Source organism: Pinus tabuliformis, chromosome 2_2 (genome assembly GCF_031772625.1).
Source record: "Pinus tabuliformis cultivar Carrire ecotype Pingquan chromosome 2_2, CPIR1, whole genome shotgun sequence".
NCBI lineage: Eukaryota > Viridiplantae > Streptophyta > Pinopsida > Pinales > Pinaceae > Pinus > Pinus tabuliformis.
This window is the reverse complement of record NC_142300.1, coordinates 925,862,483-925,880,881: the sequence shown is the minus strand read 5'-3', so window position 1 is coordinate 925,880,881 and position 18,399 is coordinate 925,862,483. Positions and strand designations below refer to the sequence as shown.

The 18,399-nt window shown below is 39.2% G+C and overlaps 2 protein-coding genes across 2 annotated transcripts; both read right to left on the bottom strand.

The window, feature by feature from the left end:
* Positions 1-298: 298 nt before the first annotated feature.
* Positions 299-1,181, bottom strand: LOC149196114 (uncharacterized). Its single transcript, XM_089409048.1, has one exon. It carries the CDS (start codon positions 1,073-1,075, stop codon positions 368-370), a length of 708 nt encoding a protein of 235 aa, XP_089265174.1. The 5' UTR covers positions 1,076-1,181; the 3' UTR covers positions 299-367.
* A 5,672-nt stretch (positions 1,182-6,853) lies between these two features.
* LOC149196113 (aluminum-activated malate transporter 12-like) lies at positions 6,854-15,013 on the bottom strand. Its single transcript, XM_089408172.1, has 4 exons — positions 14,709-15,013; positions 8,177-8,251; positions 7,710-7,850; positions 6,854-7,173 (listed from the first exon to the last, which is right to left on the bottom strand). Exons 1-4 carry the CDS (start codon positions 14,968-14,970, stop codon positions 6,854-6,856), a joined length of 798 nt encoding a protein of 265 aa, XP_089264298.1. The 5' UTR covers positions 14,971-15,013.
* Positions 15,014-18,399: the final 3,386 nt, after the last annotated feature.

Below are 18,399 nucleotides of genomic sequence, written 5' to 3'. Positions count from 1 at the left end.
GCCAAACACACCAAACAGAAGATTTCAAATGGTCATGCCAAACAATTGTCCACGTCAAAATAGGGCGTCAATGCCAAACACACCAAACAGAAGATTTCAAAACCATTTGAGCATTGTATTCAGCGTTCATCCATGCCAAACAGTTATCCATATCAAATCAGGGCATCAATGCTAAACACTGAACAGAAAATTTGAAAGCCATTTGAGCATTGTATTCAACCTTACTTTAACTTCTTATATTTGTCACATAACAGGGATATCACGATTTAACTAATCACTTAGAACTTTTCAAACAAAATACGCCTATGCCAAACGTCTTGCAAATCGAATATGACCCCGAAGTGGCCGGGAAAAGGGTGGTGTTCTTTTACAGTAGTCCGTGTACATACTTGACGACAGGCACAATTTCTTCAGCCTGTTCGTTTATATAATGGAGGACAAGCGCTTGGAAAGTATCTTCAGAGTGTCTACCAAACACACTAATGCATGCCTCTCTCACCTGCTCAGATACATACTGCCTAATTAATGCTTCATTTTCATCCCCTGCACAAGGTTCACAGCTCTTCAACAGCCACATTGCCAGGTTGAAATTTCGAAAGTCCGAGGGATCAGTGGTTTGAATGGCCACCATAAGCTTTAAAGGATGGCAGCTATTGAAGATGATGGGAGCGAAGCGTTTGGACTGTGCTCCTGCCAGGTATGAAGACATAAAAGATGCACGAATCCAGTTATTCTCTTCTTCAGATAGCTGGGATCTCCCAATGAACCTCTCTGCCTCTAAAGCAAGCTCTGCGAGTTCTGCGCATGCTGGAAGATCCACATCGATAGGTTGTTGACCAGACCTTGTAGCCATCAATTCCTCCTCTGCTTGGTCGTGCATTTGCTCAAACCGTGCAGTAATTATAGGCTTCAGAGATGTCCTCAGAGAGTGCTCCAGAACGCATCTCCGGCACTTGCACTTGAAACCCCAGTATTTGCACCTGGCTTGGCGCTGTGGGAAGGGAAGGAGGGGATCCAAGTAAGGAGTGGTGATCTCTTCTCCTCTCTCGATGGGCTTGCAGGCATGAATAAACATGGCGCTTCCTACAAACCGCTTGCAAGAGTTCGGGAGGCAGGAATGGTTAATGAAGGACGGCAGCAGCCAAAGACCGTTAAAACTCTCTCCCTGCGGAAATAATATGGTTTCAACAGTTTTCTTTACCTGCACCAAAAGAGTTCAAAGTTACAATCTCCCGAATACGCTTATCATACGCTTATCATCCAGGGGCAAATTTTCATTTTCTTCCACTTGGCCCTCCGTCTTAAACAGATCAATTGCTGGAACCTCCAGGCTAGTGGACGTGGACGAACCATGTAAACTATAAAGCTGGCGGAGCAATCTCTGTGATTTTCTGGCTTGACAGACCACCATGGCGACAATGTCTTCTCGAGACGCTGTGTTGACCGCGTTCTGCCTACCTACCATGGTGGCAGAAGCGCTCCTATAAGCAACTGCCACAGCGTTGCTCACCAACAAAAGCTCCCCGCTCCTTATTTTTAGGGTAGCGTAAAGTCCCCGACCGCGTCCGTCTTCGGTCATTTTGATCTCCACGTTGCCCACGAACTCGGCTACTTCGGGAGGAGAAGATGTAGATTCTCCGAGTAAGTAGTCGGAGATGTCATACTTGCCATTCAGGCTCTGGGCATACAAAGTCATGGCCCGGCATAGCGCCTCTTTTATTTCTGTCTGCCCAGCGCTGGTCTTGTACGCCTGCTTCAAACATTCGCATGCCGCCCTGTAATGCCTCAGTCCGAGCAGAGCACGGCCTTTCCTGTAGAGCGCTTTGAGATGGCCGTCATCGATCCGAAGGGCCTCGTTGGAATCCTCCAACGCCAACTTGAATTCTTTTACCTGCAACCACGTCTCCGCCCTGTTGGAGTAAGCACGCAGAAGGCCGTTAACGATCTTATTATCACTATTGGAGTAGGAGGGGTTCTCCTTAAGCTGAAGCTGAGCGGCATCAATGCATTTCGTATAATGCTCGACTGCCGCGACCCAGTTTTGTTCTCTGAAGCACCTGTTGCCTTCTTCTCTCATGTCCTCCAAATCCAGATGCAACAGTCTCTCCGTCGGCTTCCCTTTCCGAGTCATGAGATTCACAAAGTTGGCGGGGTTGTCCACGCGTATGGTGAAGCGACCGTCGTCGGCCATCTTTAAATAGGGTTCCTTGACGGCTCTCTTCTCGAGTCTATCAGAGGAGGGTTCGCTTTTCGAATCTCTCTGAGGCGTCTCTTGGAGTTCTCTCTTCTCGAGTCTCTCAGAGGTCTCTTGGAGAAGGGCTCTCTCGAAGTCTTGCAGGAGGGATCTCTCCAAATCGTTCGCAGAAATAGGTGGAAGCTAAGCCGCCATTAAGCGATACACGTCTTCTATCCACTCCTTGCTTTGGTTCTTCTCCGCTTATACCCTGTTATTTATTTCTCATAACATAAATAACCAACAAAACGATTCCTTGGAAAATAACGATCCAGTCTTCGCATTTCCATCGGCATGCACTAAACACATCATGGGCAACACATATATCGGCATTTTCCTCTGCATCCACTAAACGCATCATGGGATAACCAGCACGTATATCGGCATTTTCCTCAGCATGCATTAAACGCATCATGAAATAAGCAACACGTGTATCGGCATCATGGGATAAGCGGCACGTATATCGCCATTTTCCTCAGCGTACATTAAACGCATCATGAAATAAGCAACACGTGTATCGGCATTTGCCTCGTCATACAATAATCACATTATGGGATAAGTAACACGTATATCGGCTTGCTTTTGTGAATAAAATTATAAAATTGATCTTAGATTTGATACTATTTATGTGGGAAGGGAGAGCTTGCTTGATGTTAAGATGTTTTTAATTGCCATTTGCGCAAGATGTTACAAACCAAACGTCGTAAGGTATAAATTCTAGAAGTATGGTGACATAGAAACACTCATTGAAAATGAAAATTAGTAGGTGAAGGGTAAAGAGCGAGTATCCAATGCTCATTGCATTAAATAGGTCTTGTTCTTTTTGGAAACTTTTTGGCTATGACATCTGACCAAAAAAAAACTTCCCATTTTTAGCAGGCTATGGAATGATTTCAACTAGAAGGAGGGAATGATTTCAACTAGAAGGAGACAACACTGGATACAATTGCAGGGATTGAGGGGGAGCAGAATGTTGTCCTCGTTAGTAAGATGAATAAAGGCAACAAGAAAAGAGGAACTAAGAAGGGATAAAAAGGGAAGAAAGAGGAGCCAGGTTCTTGTAACCAGGGAAAGAAGGACTTGAGCCACATCAAGTGCTTCAAGTGTCAAAAGTTTGGGCACTTTGCTTCCAATGTCATCAAAAGAAGGTGAAGGGCAAGCAACAATGCCATAAGCAACTTGCAAGGAGTGAAAAAGCATCAACTCAAGTGGATGAGCTTTCATCCATTCTTGAGATACACTTCTCAATGGTCTCATGCCGTCATCTAACATCATGTTTGATGTCAATTGGTATGTGGACAATGGAGACTGCAAACATACACCTCTAACAAGAGTACCTTTAGTAGAACTTGGTGATGATACCACGTATCGAGTTGCAAGAGTGGGATCCATTAAGTGATATCCTTAAGCTTATTAAATTATTGATGTTTTGTATGTAAGAACTTTAGGGCATGATAGTGAGAACTTGTGTGAGCTTCAGCAAAAGAGATTAGGTCACTTGCTCTAGTGAATGTTGACAATCTTGCAGAACATGGTGTGGGGATTGCCAATCTTCAAGGTTGAGAAGAAAGGGGTGTGCAAGGGTTGTGCACTTGGAAAGCATGTGAAGGATGTTTCCCTGGTAGTGAACATAGGTCAAGAGGGGTTTCTAACCTAATCCACTCAAATGTATGTGGGCCCATGTCCTCAACTTCCTTATCAAGTAACATTTACTACAAATATTTTATTGATGATTCTTCTAGGAGGTCATAGACTTACTTCATGGAAACCAAGGATGAGGAGTTTGAGAAGTTTCAAGAGTTTAAGGGTCTTGTAGAAAATCAAATAGGTATAAAGATTAAGGTGTTAAGGTCTGACATTGGAGAGGAGTATGCCCCAAAGGATTTTGATACCTTTTGCATGAAAGAAAGAATCAAGAAAACATTGATAGTTCCCTACAATCCTCAGTAGATTGGGGTTGCAAAGAGGAGGAACAAATCTATCATAAAACAATCAAATCCATGATTCATGATCTAGTTCTTCTCATGTGTCTCTTTGTATAAACATGTCTTATCATTGTCTATATTTTGAATAGGGATCCTCACAAAATTTTGAAGGATATGACATCAATGGAGGAATTCAGAAGGCTCAAGTAATAGATCTTTGAGTTTTTCAGTTGTCCTATCTACATTCATATTCCAGATGAGAAAAGGACCACGTTAGAACCTTCTAGTTTGAAGGACATCTTTGTAGGTTAGAGTGAAACCTCAAAAGCTTATAAAATATACATTCCATCTCAACATAAAGTAGATGTGAGCAGAGATACCAAGTTTGAAGAAAATACATGGTCCTCTAAGTCTCAAGAACCTCCAATAGTGACCATGGAGACAGAAGAGCTTGGTATCCCAAAAACAGATATGCAGAAATTAAAAAGATCATGAAAAGTAGATTTAGATCAGCAAGCTTTTGGAGGTGTAAGGGGTGCCTCTTTACCTTCAAGTTCAACTAGAAAGCCTAGATGGCTAATCTAGACATTACCAAAGGCAATAGAGTAAGTTGGTGCTCCAACTACTTCCTTGCAAGTAAGCCACCCTCCTAAAAAGTTCCCTAGTTATGTTGCACTGATGCCTTCCATTATTGAAACAAAACCTTCTAGTAACAAAGAGGTAGTAAGGAAGCAAGTACTGCAAAATGCCATGATGGAGGAATACATCTTCTCCTAAAGAATGATGGGTAGGAGATAATGCCTGGACTAGTGGGGAAGACAGTGTTTGATTCTAGGTTGTTTTACATGGTTAAGCATGTAGCAGATAGCAACATAGGAAGCTACAAAGCTTGGTTTGTGGCTAGAAGGTTCTCCCATTAAAAATGAGTTGATTATGAGGAGACTTTTGTTCTTGTTACTAAATATACCTCTATCAGATTTATACAAATAATAGAAATTGTTTATACAACCTTTTTTATACTTTTCACCTAGTAGAGTATGTCTCTAGAGATATTAACCCGCCACTGCCAAAAACACATTATATGCCTCTAGTGCTTGAGCTCAACTCCTACTACATTATAATATTTTTTAAACACTAAATAATTATGTATTTTTTTCATAGTGAAAATTGAAAACATAAGTTTTTTTTTTTTTAGTTTATCTCTATTAAAAATTGATATAAAATTATGGTACATAATATGTACCTAGGAATGTTTGAGAGTGAAAAAAAAATTAATATTTTCTTTTTAAGCATATAAAGAATCACATTTTCGTTATGGAGGGTAGAAATATCAACAAGAAATGAGGTGACCATCATCATAATGAACTATAATATCAACAATGAAAGTCAAATTAATGATGCTTTTTAATTTTATATATGCGTGTGTGTGTGTGTTTTAATTACGCCGTAAGGCGTTTCCTCTGGAATCAACTCCCTTCCTTGATTACGTGTCATTTTGTGCATCATACGATTAGATGTTAGACGATTACACAAATTTCAAGCGTTAGATCAATGGCAAGGGGAAGAGACATGGGCGGAATGGAGTGATCACTGTGATTTGAATTCATGGTTATTGCCAATCGCAGAACTTGTGCATACCTCCGCAATGCCCTTGATGCCCTTCGTTTCCGCGGAGTTTCGACCTTTAAACTGCAGAACACCTTTGGTGGCCACCCTTCCCGTTTCCTGTACAGGCAGGAACAGACGAAGGTGAGCTAATCTCAGTTTCAGTCCCACCTTTTCCCTCCTTCCCAACTATTCTTCCAATGGCAGGAACAGTTGCAGTATTTAAACGCCCGCCCTCCTGCCGGGCAGATATCGGCCAGGAGATTGCTGAGATTCGTCCGGTTGGAGGATGCCAAAAAAAGAATGGCAGGAACAGTTGCAGTATTTAAACGCCCGCCCTCCAACCGGGCAGATATCGGCCAGGAGATTGCTGAGATTCGTCCGGTTGGAGGATGCCAAAAAAAGAATACAGTGGATTCACGACGACCGCATTTCATAAGACGAGCTGCTGCGAGTTTGCATGGAGTCGCTGGAGGGGACTTCAGAGGAAGAAGCGAAAGGAATAGCGAAGCTACTTGACGAATCGGGCCATGTTCTCATATTGAAAAAGACTGTCTATTTTCGTCCTTACAAGGTATATCTAAATCAGAGCTTCTTTAGCATTTCCGGGGCTCAGGATTCACTGATTTGGGATTTTTGGTTGTGGTTTCACTGATATTCTTTTTTCTTTGGTGTGGTTTCAGATAGCAAGAGCTTTCGAGAAGATCATGCCTACGCCCCTTGCAACGAAGAGCGATCCTTACAAGGAAGAGCTGGAGAGTCATGCCATTGCTCAGAAAGCTCAGAGTCATGCCATGACAGAATTACGGTTGGGGTTGGGGTTTTTTGGACTTCAGACAGCGGGTTTAATGAGGTTGACATTCTGGGAAGTGTCATGGGATGTGATGGATACATTCCGCGGAGTTTCGACCTTTAAACTGCAGACCACCTTTGGTGGCCACCCTCCCTGTACAGGCAGGAACAGACGAAGGTGAGCCAATCTCAGTTTCAGTCCCACCTTTTCCCTCCTTCCCAACTATTCTTCCAATGGCAGGAGGAACAGTTGCAGTATTTGAACGCCCGCCCGCTAGTAATTTATTATCAGAAGCTGCTAAAACATCTTACGAGAGAATTTTGACCCAAAAAAATCCATCTCACCTTCTATGGAAACTGCTAAACCTTCAATTTTTTTGATAATGGACTTATGAAGATCCTCGCCCGCCCAGATTGGAAAAACGAATAAACTTATAACGAGGCAAATAGCGGAACCAATCGCTATTGTAGAAAGCCGTTCGTAAGCCATGCGAAATATGTTGTCAACCCGGTATCCGGAGACTGTTATCATATTGAAGGTCAGGATAAAAATCACAACGCCGTAATCGTATTTGCGCTTTATTTTGGGGAAAAACCGAAGGTATGTTGCAGATGCCCCTGTAAAAACAATTATGGTAAGAACGATATCTAAAGTAAAATGTCCAAGCTTTTTTAATTTAATTTGGCCATGCCTACCGATATCACGAGGATTTTTCTTTTTACGGAATCTGGTTAAAGAATTAAAAAAATCAGTTTGAATAGGATTTTTTTTTACGGAATCTGGTTAAAGAATTTAAAAAATCAGTTTGAATAGTTTTTAAGTGGTGGAAATAGATTTCGCACCCTCCAAAATTTATTTTAGACATTTAAAATTTTGTTAATCTTATCAAAATTTCTATTATTTTGAGAGTTACCAAAATTTCTATTATTTTCTTATTATTTTCCGAGCTAATTTGTAATTTCTTTAACAAAATTATTATTGTAAATTTTAAAAATATATTTTAAAAAACAATGTTAGATAGATGCCTGTTAAAATAATAATTAGTTTAATCTCACCCCGTAAATTCCTAAATATTCTTGGAAGTTACTTCTTTTTACAGGTGTATCATACAATTTTTTAATATTCAAAAAACAGGTTCAGCACATCATCAAACCTAGAATGAAACACGAAGCAGCGATAAGAATGGGTTCTCCTACTGTCCCGGCCCTTTGGGCTACCCATCCAACCAATATACCAAGAGATCCTGCGAGCACTGTCCCGATTCCTCTATTCAAGCCCTTAATAAGAGTGGCACCTGCACAAGGATATTTCACAAGAAATCTTATACTCGCACGCATATCCAATCAAAAATATTAGGTCATATCTTACGATTACCTTTGGTTTTAACAAAATTGTTCAACCTATTGAGATGAGGACATTTTAAATCCAATTTTATAAAGCCAAAAGATCTAAACATGGACGCATCTGCATTTATAATTACATTAACGTATAAAAGAAAAAACACAAAACAGTAATTCTGAACCGGAACAAAGGTTTGTTCAAGTTCGATAGTATTAATCCAAGGATTTGCATCGATTAAACTAATTGATCGAATAATCAACGAAAAGTGTTAGCAATTACCTGCAGTAAACTCGAAAACCACCACAACGGTCATGATAGCCCAGATGGCATTATTACCCACACCATTGTTGAAATCTAATTTCAATGTAGCCGTACGCTCCCCAAAACCGCCAGCAAAAACCACAAACCCGGTTTAAAGATTTCTCGGACCGCCTACCTGCAGAGAATGGTTTTCGTACACAAGGGCCCGAGAAAATGTGGAGCCAACACGTGGTTCAGCCCTGACGTAACGCAACGTCATTTTCTCGGGGGTTAATGTTCAGCACTTGTTGGTCTTCCGATATTGCCCTCCACCGTCGGATGTGCTCCACCTTCTTCAACCGTTGATTGCCCGAAGCTGCTCCAAACCTGCATACGACAAACATTAAATTCATAGCGTGGAGTAAATCAAAGTTTTGTTGACCATACGTTTAATTAATGAAATGTCATAGTGGTAGGTAGTATATTGAAGTTTTCATATATTGCACGTAAATCTTTTTTATGGAGGTATGGGCGCATATGCTCATTAATTAAGTTTCGTATGGGATATGGGCACGTTTTAATATTTTTTTTATATTTACATACGGCATGTATTGAATGTAAAAAAAACGTATGTAATAAGTCTTTTATGTTTTGAGTGTTGACTTTTTTTTGTAAGTGTTGCACACGGGAGGAAAAGAAATTAATTCTTCACAGCAGTGAAAAAGAATGATGGGGCGGTAAAAGGAAAAACACACAACAGTGTGTAAAAAGACAAGAACCAGGTGATGTAATTTTTGGAGTAACGAAAAACCATGTGTGGTTTTTTTTTTGCACAGAAGTGCATAAAAAAAATGTTGCAGTGAATTTTGTAAGCCTGTGTAATTTTGTTTTTCACAGCAGTAAACCTATGTAAATCTTTTTATTACAGCAGTAAGTTGTTTTTCACACCAGTGAATATAAAAAGGATTTTACAGTGGTAAATCTTTGTATCAGGTTTTAATGAATAGAATGTTTTATGGTGGTGAAATACTCTGTCTCTCAGTGAATTTTTTTAAGTCTTCTGTGCACAAAAGGATCCTGGAGTAAAGTAAAACAGAGCATTGTCTCTGTGTGTGTTTGAATGTTTGGTTTTTGGTATTTTCCCCATCAAAAATACCCAACAGTGGTATCAGAGCAGGCTTAGGCTCTTTAAAAAAAAGTTAAAGAAGCTGAAGGGAGAAGGTTGTTGCTGCAGCAAAACTTCTCAGGCAGACAGAAGACTCAGACAACAAAGGATTCAGGTATTCTTCATAGCTATCTTGTTTGTTATTGAAGAGACAGTCAGTGTTTTAAATACACAGTCAAGGAATGGCCAGCACAAGCACTGGTATGGGTTTGTTTAACACCCAGCTCCCACAGTTTAATGGGAAGAACTATGACTACTAGTCAATAACTATGACAGCTCTGCTTGCTTCCCAAGATTTATGGGAAATAGTTGAAGAAGGCTTTGAAGAACCAGCAGATGAAACTGAGTTCAATGCATTAACTCAAGGAGAGAAGGATCTGCTGAAGAACAATAGGAAGAAAGATTCAAAAGCCCGTGTGTTGTTGTATCTAGCAGTAGACCAGAGTATGTTTCCAAGGTTAGCAGCAGCTAAGACAGCCAATGAAGCATGGCAAACCCTCAAGACAGCCTATCAAGGCATGGAGAGAGTGAAGACAACAAAGCTACAATTGCTGAGAAAGGATTTTGAGAACTTGAACATGAAGGAGTCAGATAACATTGACTCATTCTTCACTCATGTGATTGGTGTAATCACACAAATGAGAACTCATGGAGAAACCATTGAAGACAGAAGAATTGTGGAGAAAATATTGAGGGTCTTACCCTCAAGGTTTGATGCCATAGTCACCACCATTGAAGAGACAAAGGATCTCTCAAGCTATTCAGTTGATGAGCTGCATGCATCACTGATAACACATGAGCAGAGGTTGAGTAGGAATGAAAACTCATCCCTTGAGCAAGCCTTCAAGACCCAGATGTCCTTTGGAAGAGGCAGAGGTCAAGGCAGAGGAAACAAAAGAGGAAGAGGCAGAAGCCAGAATAGAGGTGGAAGGAACAACTCATCAAATGCACAAGGAAGAGGCAACAATCCAAATCAGAACCAAGGCCAAGGCAGCAGCCAACAAGGAGGACAACATCATGCTCAAGGACAAAGGTATGATAAATCTAATGTTCAATGCTATTATTGCAAAAAGTATGGACATTATGCTAGTGATTGTAGAAAGAAACAGCATGATATGAACAGCAGACAAAATGCAAATGTTACAAGAGAAAACAGCAGTCAAGAAAATGTCCTGTTAGCTTGTAACATGGCTGAAACACATAGTGAGGACATATGGTTTTTAGACTCAGGTTGCAGCAACCATATGACCGGAAACATAGCCTTCTTTTCTGCCCTAGATAAAAATGTGAAATCAGAAGTCACACTAGGAACTGATAGTAAAGTGTCTGTTATGGGAAGAGGAGAAATAAAAATACTTTCAAAGCAAGGAGAAAGGAAAACCATAGCAGATGTATACTATGTCCCCGGAATGAGATGTAATCTCTTGAGTATTGGACAGCTTGTCCATAAGGGCTACAATGTTTTCTTTAAAAATGATGTGTGCACCATCATGGATATACCACCCAGCAAAAGATGCATTGCTGAAGTGAAGATGACAAGGAACAGGATGTTCCCTCTCCGGATCAGGGCAGACATGAAGAACAAAAGGGAAATGGCAGCAGTCACCGAAGAGGCCTTCCAAAGCGTGCCAAAGGATGAGAACTGGTTATGGCACTTGAGATTTGGGCATCTAAATTTTGGAGGTCTAAACTTATTGAGCAGAAAAGGAATGGTAAGAGGATTACCATTGATAGAGAAACCGGACAGCCTATGTGAAGGCTGCATTTTGGGAAAACAACATAGAGAAAGTTTTCCATCAGGGAAGAGTATAAGGGCAAAGACACCCTTAGAGATTATCCACTCAGATTTGTGTGGACCAATGCAAGCTCCATCATTAGCAGGCAGCCTATATTTCTTGACATTCATTGATGATTTTACAAGAAAGACTTGGATATATTTCCTCAAGAACAAAAGTGAAGTCTTTGAGAAATTCCAAAACTTCAAAGCATTTGTTGAAAACCAAAGCGGGCTGCACATTAAAGTTTTGAGAACTGATAGAGGAGGTGAATATATCTCCAAGGAATTCCTAAGATTTTGTAGAGAAAATGGAATACATAAACAGTTTACAGCAAGGTACACTCCACAGCAAAATGGAGTTGCTGAAAGGAAGAACAGAACCATCATGGAGATGGCAAGGAGCATGTTGAAGGCAAAGCATTTGCCAAATGAGTATTGGGCTGAAGCTGTACATTGTGCAGTTTATATATTGAACAGGTGTCCTACAAAAGCAGTCATGAACAAAGTGCCAGAAGAGGCATGGAGTGGGAGAAAGCAAGGAGTCACCCACATGAGAGTTTTTGGATGTGTGGCCTATGCACACATTCCAGATCAGCTAAGGAGGAAGTTGGACAGCAAAGGGGAGAAATGCATCTTCATTGGATACAGTGATGAATCCAAAGCCTACAGGCTGTACATTCCATCTACCAAGAAGTTCTTTGTCAGCAGGGATGTTCAATTCATAGAAGAGGAAGCTTGGGATGGAAGCATAGAGAAAACAGTCAATGTCAAGAACTGTTTGTCTCATGATGAAGATGAAGAGGAGGTGGCTGAAATGAATCCCCAAACAACAGCGCCAACACAAGGACAGCAAGGTACACCATTGAGGATCAATGAGAGTGCTTCTCCAAGCACACCACAAGGAGGAAATTCAAGTGCATCTTCAAGCACTTGCACACCAAGTGAACGAGGTAAGAAGTTTAGAAATCTAAGTGAAATTTATGAAGAAGGAATGAATTCCTTATTTGCCTTGTATTGTCATGTTGATGATCCTATTCATTTTGAAGAAGCTATTAAAGATAAGAAATGGATAGAAGCTATGGATGAGGAGATGAATGCCATAGAGAGAAACAAAACATGGGATTTGGTTGAGTTACCAAAAGGCAAAGAAGTCATTGGTGTGAAATGGGTCTACAAGACCAAGAGCAATGCTGAAGGCAAGATTGAAAGGCACAAGGCAAGGCTGGTTGTCAAAGGCTACAAGCAGCAGTATGGGAGAGATTATGAGGAGACTTTCGCCCCGGTTGCAAGAATGGAAACCGTGAGAGCAGTGCTGTCCATAGCAGCTCAAAACAAATGGAAAGTCTACCAAATGGACGTGAAGTCAGCATTCCTAAATGGAGTGTTAATGGAAGAGGTCTATGTGGAACAGCCTCTTGGATATGAGAAGAAAGGTGAAGAGCACAAAGTGTGCAAATTGAAGAAAGCTCTTTATGGGCTGAAGCAAGCGCCAAGAGCATGGTACAGCAGGATAGATTCATATCTATTGGATAATGAATTTGACAAGTGTGAAGGAGAACCCACAGTCTACATCAAGGAAAAGGATGGTAAGATTTTAATTGTTGTTTTGTATGTTGATGATGTGATTTTCACAGGTAATGATGATCAGCTCATTAAAAATTTTAAATCAGTCATGAAGGATGAATTTGAAATGACTGACATGGGTTTCTTGAGATACTTCTTAGGCATAGAAGTAGATCAAAATGAAAAAGGAATTTTTATATCTCAAGCAAGATATGTAAATCAAGTTTTGGACAGATTTAACATGCAAGAATGCAAGGCAGCCATCACTCCCACAGTAATGGGATTAAAACTCAGCAGAGAGGACAGCAACAAGGATTTTGATCCTAACTTGTATAAAAGTATTGTGGGCAGCCTTATGTATTTAACAGCAACTAGGCCTGATTTAATGTATGCTGTTAGTTTAATTTCCAGGTTCATGGAGAGGCCGAAGGAGGCACATTGGCAGGCAGCAAAGAGAATTTTGAGGTATGTCAAAGGTACCAAAATGTTTGGAATTTTATATCATGCCTCAGAACATTCAGATTTGGTTGGATACACAGATAGCGATTGGGCTGGAAGTGTAGATGATCGGAAGAGCACTTCCGGTTATGTTTTTCATATGGGTTCAGGAGCCATTTCATGGGCTTCTAAGAAGCAGTTCATTGTAGCATTGTCTACAGCAGAGGCTGAATATGTGGCAGCTACAGCAGCAGCATGTCAAGCAGTGTGGATGAGAAGAATGTTGAGAAGCTTAGGCCAAGAGCAGGCAAAAGCGACAGTGATTTTTTGTGACAATAGCTCAGCTATTGCTTTGTCAAAGAATTCAGTGTTTCATAAGAGAACGAAACACATTGATACAAGGTTTCACTACATCAGAGAATTGGTGAACAATGGAGAAATTGTCTTGGAACATTGCAGGACTCAAGAACAGGTTGCGGACATCTTGACAAAGCCGCTGGATCAGAGAAGCTTTGAATTTTTAAGGAAGTGTCTAGGTATGACCGAATGCCCAGCTGTTGAAATTAAAGGGGAGTGTTGAAATCTAATTTCAATGTAGCCGTACGCTCCCCAAAACCGCCAGCAAAAACCACAAACCCGGTTTAAAGATTTCTCGGACCGCCTACCTGCAGAGAATGGTTTTCGTACACAAGGGCCCGAGAAAATGTGGAGCCAACACGTGGTTCAGCCCTGACGTAACGCAACGTCATTTTCTCGGGGGTTAATGTTCAGCACTTGTTGGTCTTCCGATATTGCCCTCCACCGTCGGATGTGCTCCACCTTCTTCAACCGTTGATTGCCCGAAGCTGCTCCAAACCTGCATACGACAAACATTAAATTCATAGCGTGGAGTAAATCAAAGTTTTGTTGACCATATGTTTAATTAATGAAATGTCATAGTGGTAGGTAGTATATTGAAGTTTTCATATATTGCACGTAAATCTTTTTTATGGAGGTATGGGCGCATATGCTCATTAATTAAGTTTCGTATGGGATATGGGCACGTTTTAATTTTTTTTTTATATTTATATACGGCATGTATTGAATGTAAAAAAAACGTATGTAATAAGTCTTTTATGTTTTGAGTGTTGACTTTTTTTTGTAAGTGTTGCACACGGGAGGAAAAGAAATTAATTCTTCACAGCAGTGAAAAAGAATGATGGGGCGGTAAAAGGAAAAACACACAGCAGTGTGTAAAAAGACAAGAACCAGGTGATGTAATTTTTGGAGTAACGAAAAACCATGTGTGGTTTTTTTTGCACAGAAGTGCATAAAGAAAATGTTGCAGTGAATTTTGTAAGCCTGTGTAATTTTGTTTTTCACAGCAGTAAACCTATGTAAATCTTTTTATTACAGCAGTAAGTTGTTTTTCACACCAGTGAATATAAAAAGGATTTTACAGTGGTAAATCTTTGTATCAGGTTTTAATGAATAGAATGTTTTATGGTGGTGAAATACTCTGTCTCTCAGTGAATTTTTTTAAGTCTTCTGTGCACAAAAGGATCCTGGAGTAAAGTAAAACAGAGCATTGTCTCTGTGTATGTTTGAATGTTTGGTTTTTGGTATTTTCCCCATCAAAAATACCCAACAGTTAAATAAAGGCTCCATGAGATAGAACAGAGATACCACTGACAGTGCAAGCCCAACCTTGATCGCGTGTATAACTTTTCGCCAATCGTCTTTCCCCATCTTCCATACTCTTCTAAAAAAATCCTTCAGAACGAGCTTCCAGATTGGAATTTTGTTTGATCTTGTAAATATATTGGGCTCCTCAGCAAAATTACTTTCAGAATTTTCTGCTCTGCTACTTTCAATGTTGATGTTACACTCGCTGGACTTTTGATCCGCCATTGACAAACCAGAAGGACAATCCTTGATACAATAGAACTTGGGGTCCTAAACTTATATATAAACTATTGTCAAGTGCAATGCATCACAGCGATTCGAATTGATCAGAAAAAGATTCTGCACCAGCAATTCTATGAAGCTTGTCTGAATATTCGAGAGACGATTTGCTTTGAAAGTATTTTGAGTGCAGAGTTTCTTATATAGAGTCCATTTAGTGGCTTTAGAAATTTGGCCACTTAAAAGATTATTTATGTCCACTACGGCATAGTGGGATAGCACTGTGTACGTTGTTTGCATAATTTGTAATACGGAAAGCGCACTTTGCAGCATGTGGGTCCTGCCGAAATGGATCCCCAGGCCAAATTCCAGAAGTGGATTTCATTTAGCATGATTTTGGCAGTTTACTATCAAATTTCTTGTCACCATTTGACAAAATTACTGCGCTACAGTGAGTTAAATTTCTCTAATCCGGGCATAAATTTAAGAGCACCGGAGCCACGGCTGCTGACATTGATAACGGGTACTCGAACTATTACTGATTAGTTTTAGGGCACGAATGTTTCCTTAAAATTTGGTAATTTCAACCATCCATATTTGCAATCCCCAACTATGAAGGTTAATGTGATCTCTACACACAGTAACAAATGGGGCAACTAATCAATTTACTTCAGGAAGTTGTTGCCTACTGGAACTCGTTTAAGGTTACCAGAATGAAAGCGATTTGAGTGCTCTTTATCAAGATCCTTGCTTATTGCTCCGGTAATTGTTCTTGTTTAAATGTTTCACATCCGTGCACCATAGTGCTCCAGTGATTGATAAATTTACTTGTGAATTTGCTAAACACGGGATGATCACGACACCTAAAAAAAGGTGATCATGCATTGAAATAATTATTCTTATGTACTGAATCCTGGACTCTTATACGGCAATCTAACGGTTGTCATTTGAACGCAGTCAATCTTGAATTTGGGATCCGAAATACGCGCGCTCATTGTTAGTACAATTATTTTGTTTTATTGAAATAAACGTACACCGGACGAACATGCAGTCTTAGTGCTCTTAGTTGATGTAACCGTCATGTTTAGTTCCACATAATATCAAAACAGATGGCCAAGGATTCTCATAGAAAGTGGAGAGCATTCGACACAGTTGAGAGGGAGCGGCCGACATTCTATCTTATTTTCAAATGAAAACACCAAATGTCAATCGAAGCAACGGTTGAATTCATTGCAGATACGCCATATCATGTCGTTCGGATTCTCCTTTACGCTTGAATTCTCTCGAAATAACGGGCAAACATTTTCGTGGCTGTTCTCTAACGGTTTGATGGTAGATGTTTTCACTATTCGTCTGGGCCAATTATTTTTCTATTTTGATTGAAATTAAGGGAAATTTTCATGGAACACTAAGTTTAAGTGATGTAATTATTCGAATAGAGGAGTTTTTTTCTCCCTAAAAGTGGTGAATTTACTTATATATTTATTAATATAATTGTGTTAAAAATATTAATGTGGTTATTGAAAGATTCATAAATATGATAAAAATAATTATTGCAATACCAAGAATGTTTTATTAATGTACATATTTATTTTATTAATTATCTATAAAAAGATTATAAGTCAATTTTAATTGGACGGAAAAAAGGAATTACATATTTTACTGTAAAATGGATGATTTTGTTAAATAAAATTTGCTTATATTAATTTCCCTATCTAATTAGAATATGAACTTATTAGAATTGAATAATTTCAAATCCTTAGAAAATAGGTGAGCTGCGAGCCACTTGACACGAATCTAATTTAACTTGAGAAAAGAAAAAGAATTACACATCTTATTGTAAAATATACCATTTTGCTCGATAAATTTTGCTTATACATTAATTTCCCTAGAATATAAACATATTAGAATTGGAATAATCTCAAATCTCTAGGAAATAATTTGGGCCTTGGATCTTCAGACAATACACTCTAAGCTTATTTATCCAACTTCGTTTTTTTCTTGAATCAGGTGGGAGTAACACTAAGCTACATTGAGTTAACAACAGCAGAATTTTAAATTGAGTAACACACATTCCAAGTTAGCCCAAGGCCTTGTGCAGCAATTATCCCCGAATTACCCCTTTCTAACAAGAGGCAAACAAATCAGGGATAGCAAATGCAGGAAATACATCAACTAAAACATGCAAGATGAATATACTGAATGTTAGATTTTTTGTTAATCTTCACATATGCAAGGTTTTGTCTTACTGTCTATGTAAGGACAGCTGAGTAGTACTTTAGGAAGGTTAACTGACCCTTGCTTTATGAATAGCTCTTTAGGAAGAAAAAATCATTTTAGCTTTTATCTATAGAGAAGTATTGAATACATTTAATTAAATAATAAAAAAATATATAATGAGGCAAAAAAAACTGTCACAAAAAAAGACAGACAGAGGAGAATGCAACAGAGAAGACAGCATGATAATCAAGGAACAACTTGAATAGATAAATTGTAGTCACACTCTGTAAGTGTGGGAGAATTCCAGATAATGTAAGGTTGACTCATGCATTTTATTTCCAAAGCACTGCAATTCTCTATCGTATATTTTTCTCTCTAATATTTGTCCACTGTGAATACATCATTTTTTCTGCTAAAATTAAAATATTTCAGTGGATGGTATGTCTTTTATTTGCTGTACATTCATGCCTTAATCAATAAATTTGATTCCAATTGCTGAGCACTCTAGTGTTGCGAACACAAGCTCAATATCTCTCTTTGATCACTGGAATTTTTTCCAATATTTGATACCAAAGCTAATGGTCTGTTCATAAGGAAGGCCAGACTTTAATTTTCAGGTTGGTTACCTATTTGAAAAAGAACAAGCAATACAACAAACACCCATGCAAATTAGAAGTCTCAAAGTACACCAGAACCATGGCTGTAGCTAGCTTGACTTTCTTCTTTGTCTAAAACAGATCTGGTTGTAAAATTTAACAGCATGGGATTTCATCTCGAAGCTGCAAATGGGAATTCCATTATTGAACAAGATCATTTAGCATTTTGGAAGAAGATGAAGTCAAACATACCATATGAACTGTTAGAATCAACAAATGGGAAACTAATAATCACAGGACTCTTACTTGTAGCATTTTGAGCATTAATGATCAAATGACTCACATCAGCAGTGCCAAAACACCAAAAGAAAAATGGGGCACACGTGTGTGAAAATAAAGCTATAACTGTGAGATTTGTCTGAGGGAACTTCACCAAATAAAGAGGAGGCTCCTAATATGTAGCCAAACACAAAAATCAATTGAAATTCAAGATGTTTAACATTTATGATTATCAAGCTGTCATCCTAAGATATAGCTGAGGAAGTTTTCACAAATAAAGATGAAAACATAAGATGTGGCCAACAACATCAATCACTTCAAAAAATTGTTAGAGATGCTA

Bases quoted from the DNA above. Each gene is read 5' to 3' on its own strand.
- LOC149196113 (XM_089408172.1), bottom strand. From the start codon at position 14,970: ATGGCGGATCAAAAGTCCAGCGAGTGTAACATCAACATTGAAAGTAGC. The intron at 7,851-8,176 runs GTAATTGCTAAC...ATCCTTGTGCAG, and splicing joins GGTTTTCGAGTTTACTGCAG to GTGCCACTCTTATTAAGGGC. The intron at 7,174-7,709 runs GTTTGATGATGT...TTGTTTTTACAG, and splicing joins TGCTTCGTGTTTCATTCTAG to GGGCATCTGCAACATACCTT.
- LOC149196114 (XM_089409048.1), bottom strand. From the start codon at position 1,075: ATGTTTATTCATGCCTGCAAGCCCATCGAGAGAGGAGAAGAGATCACC.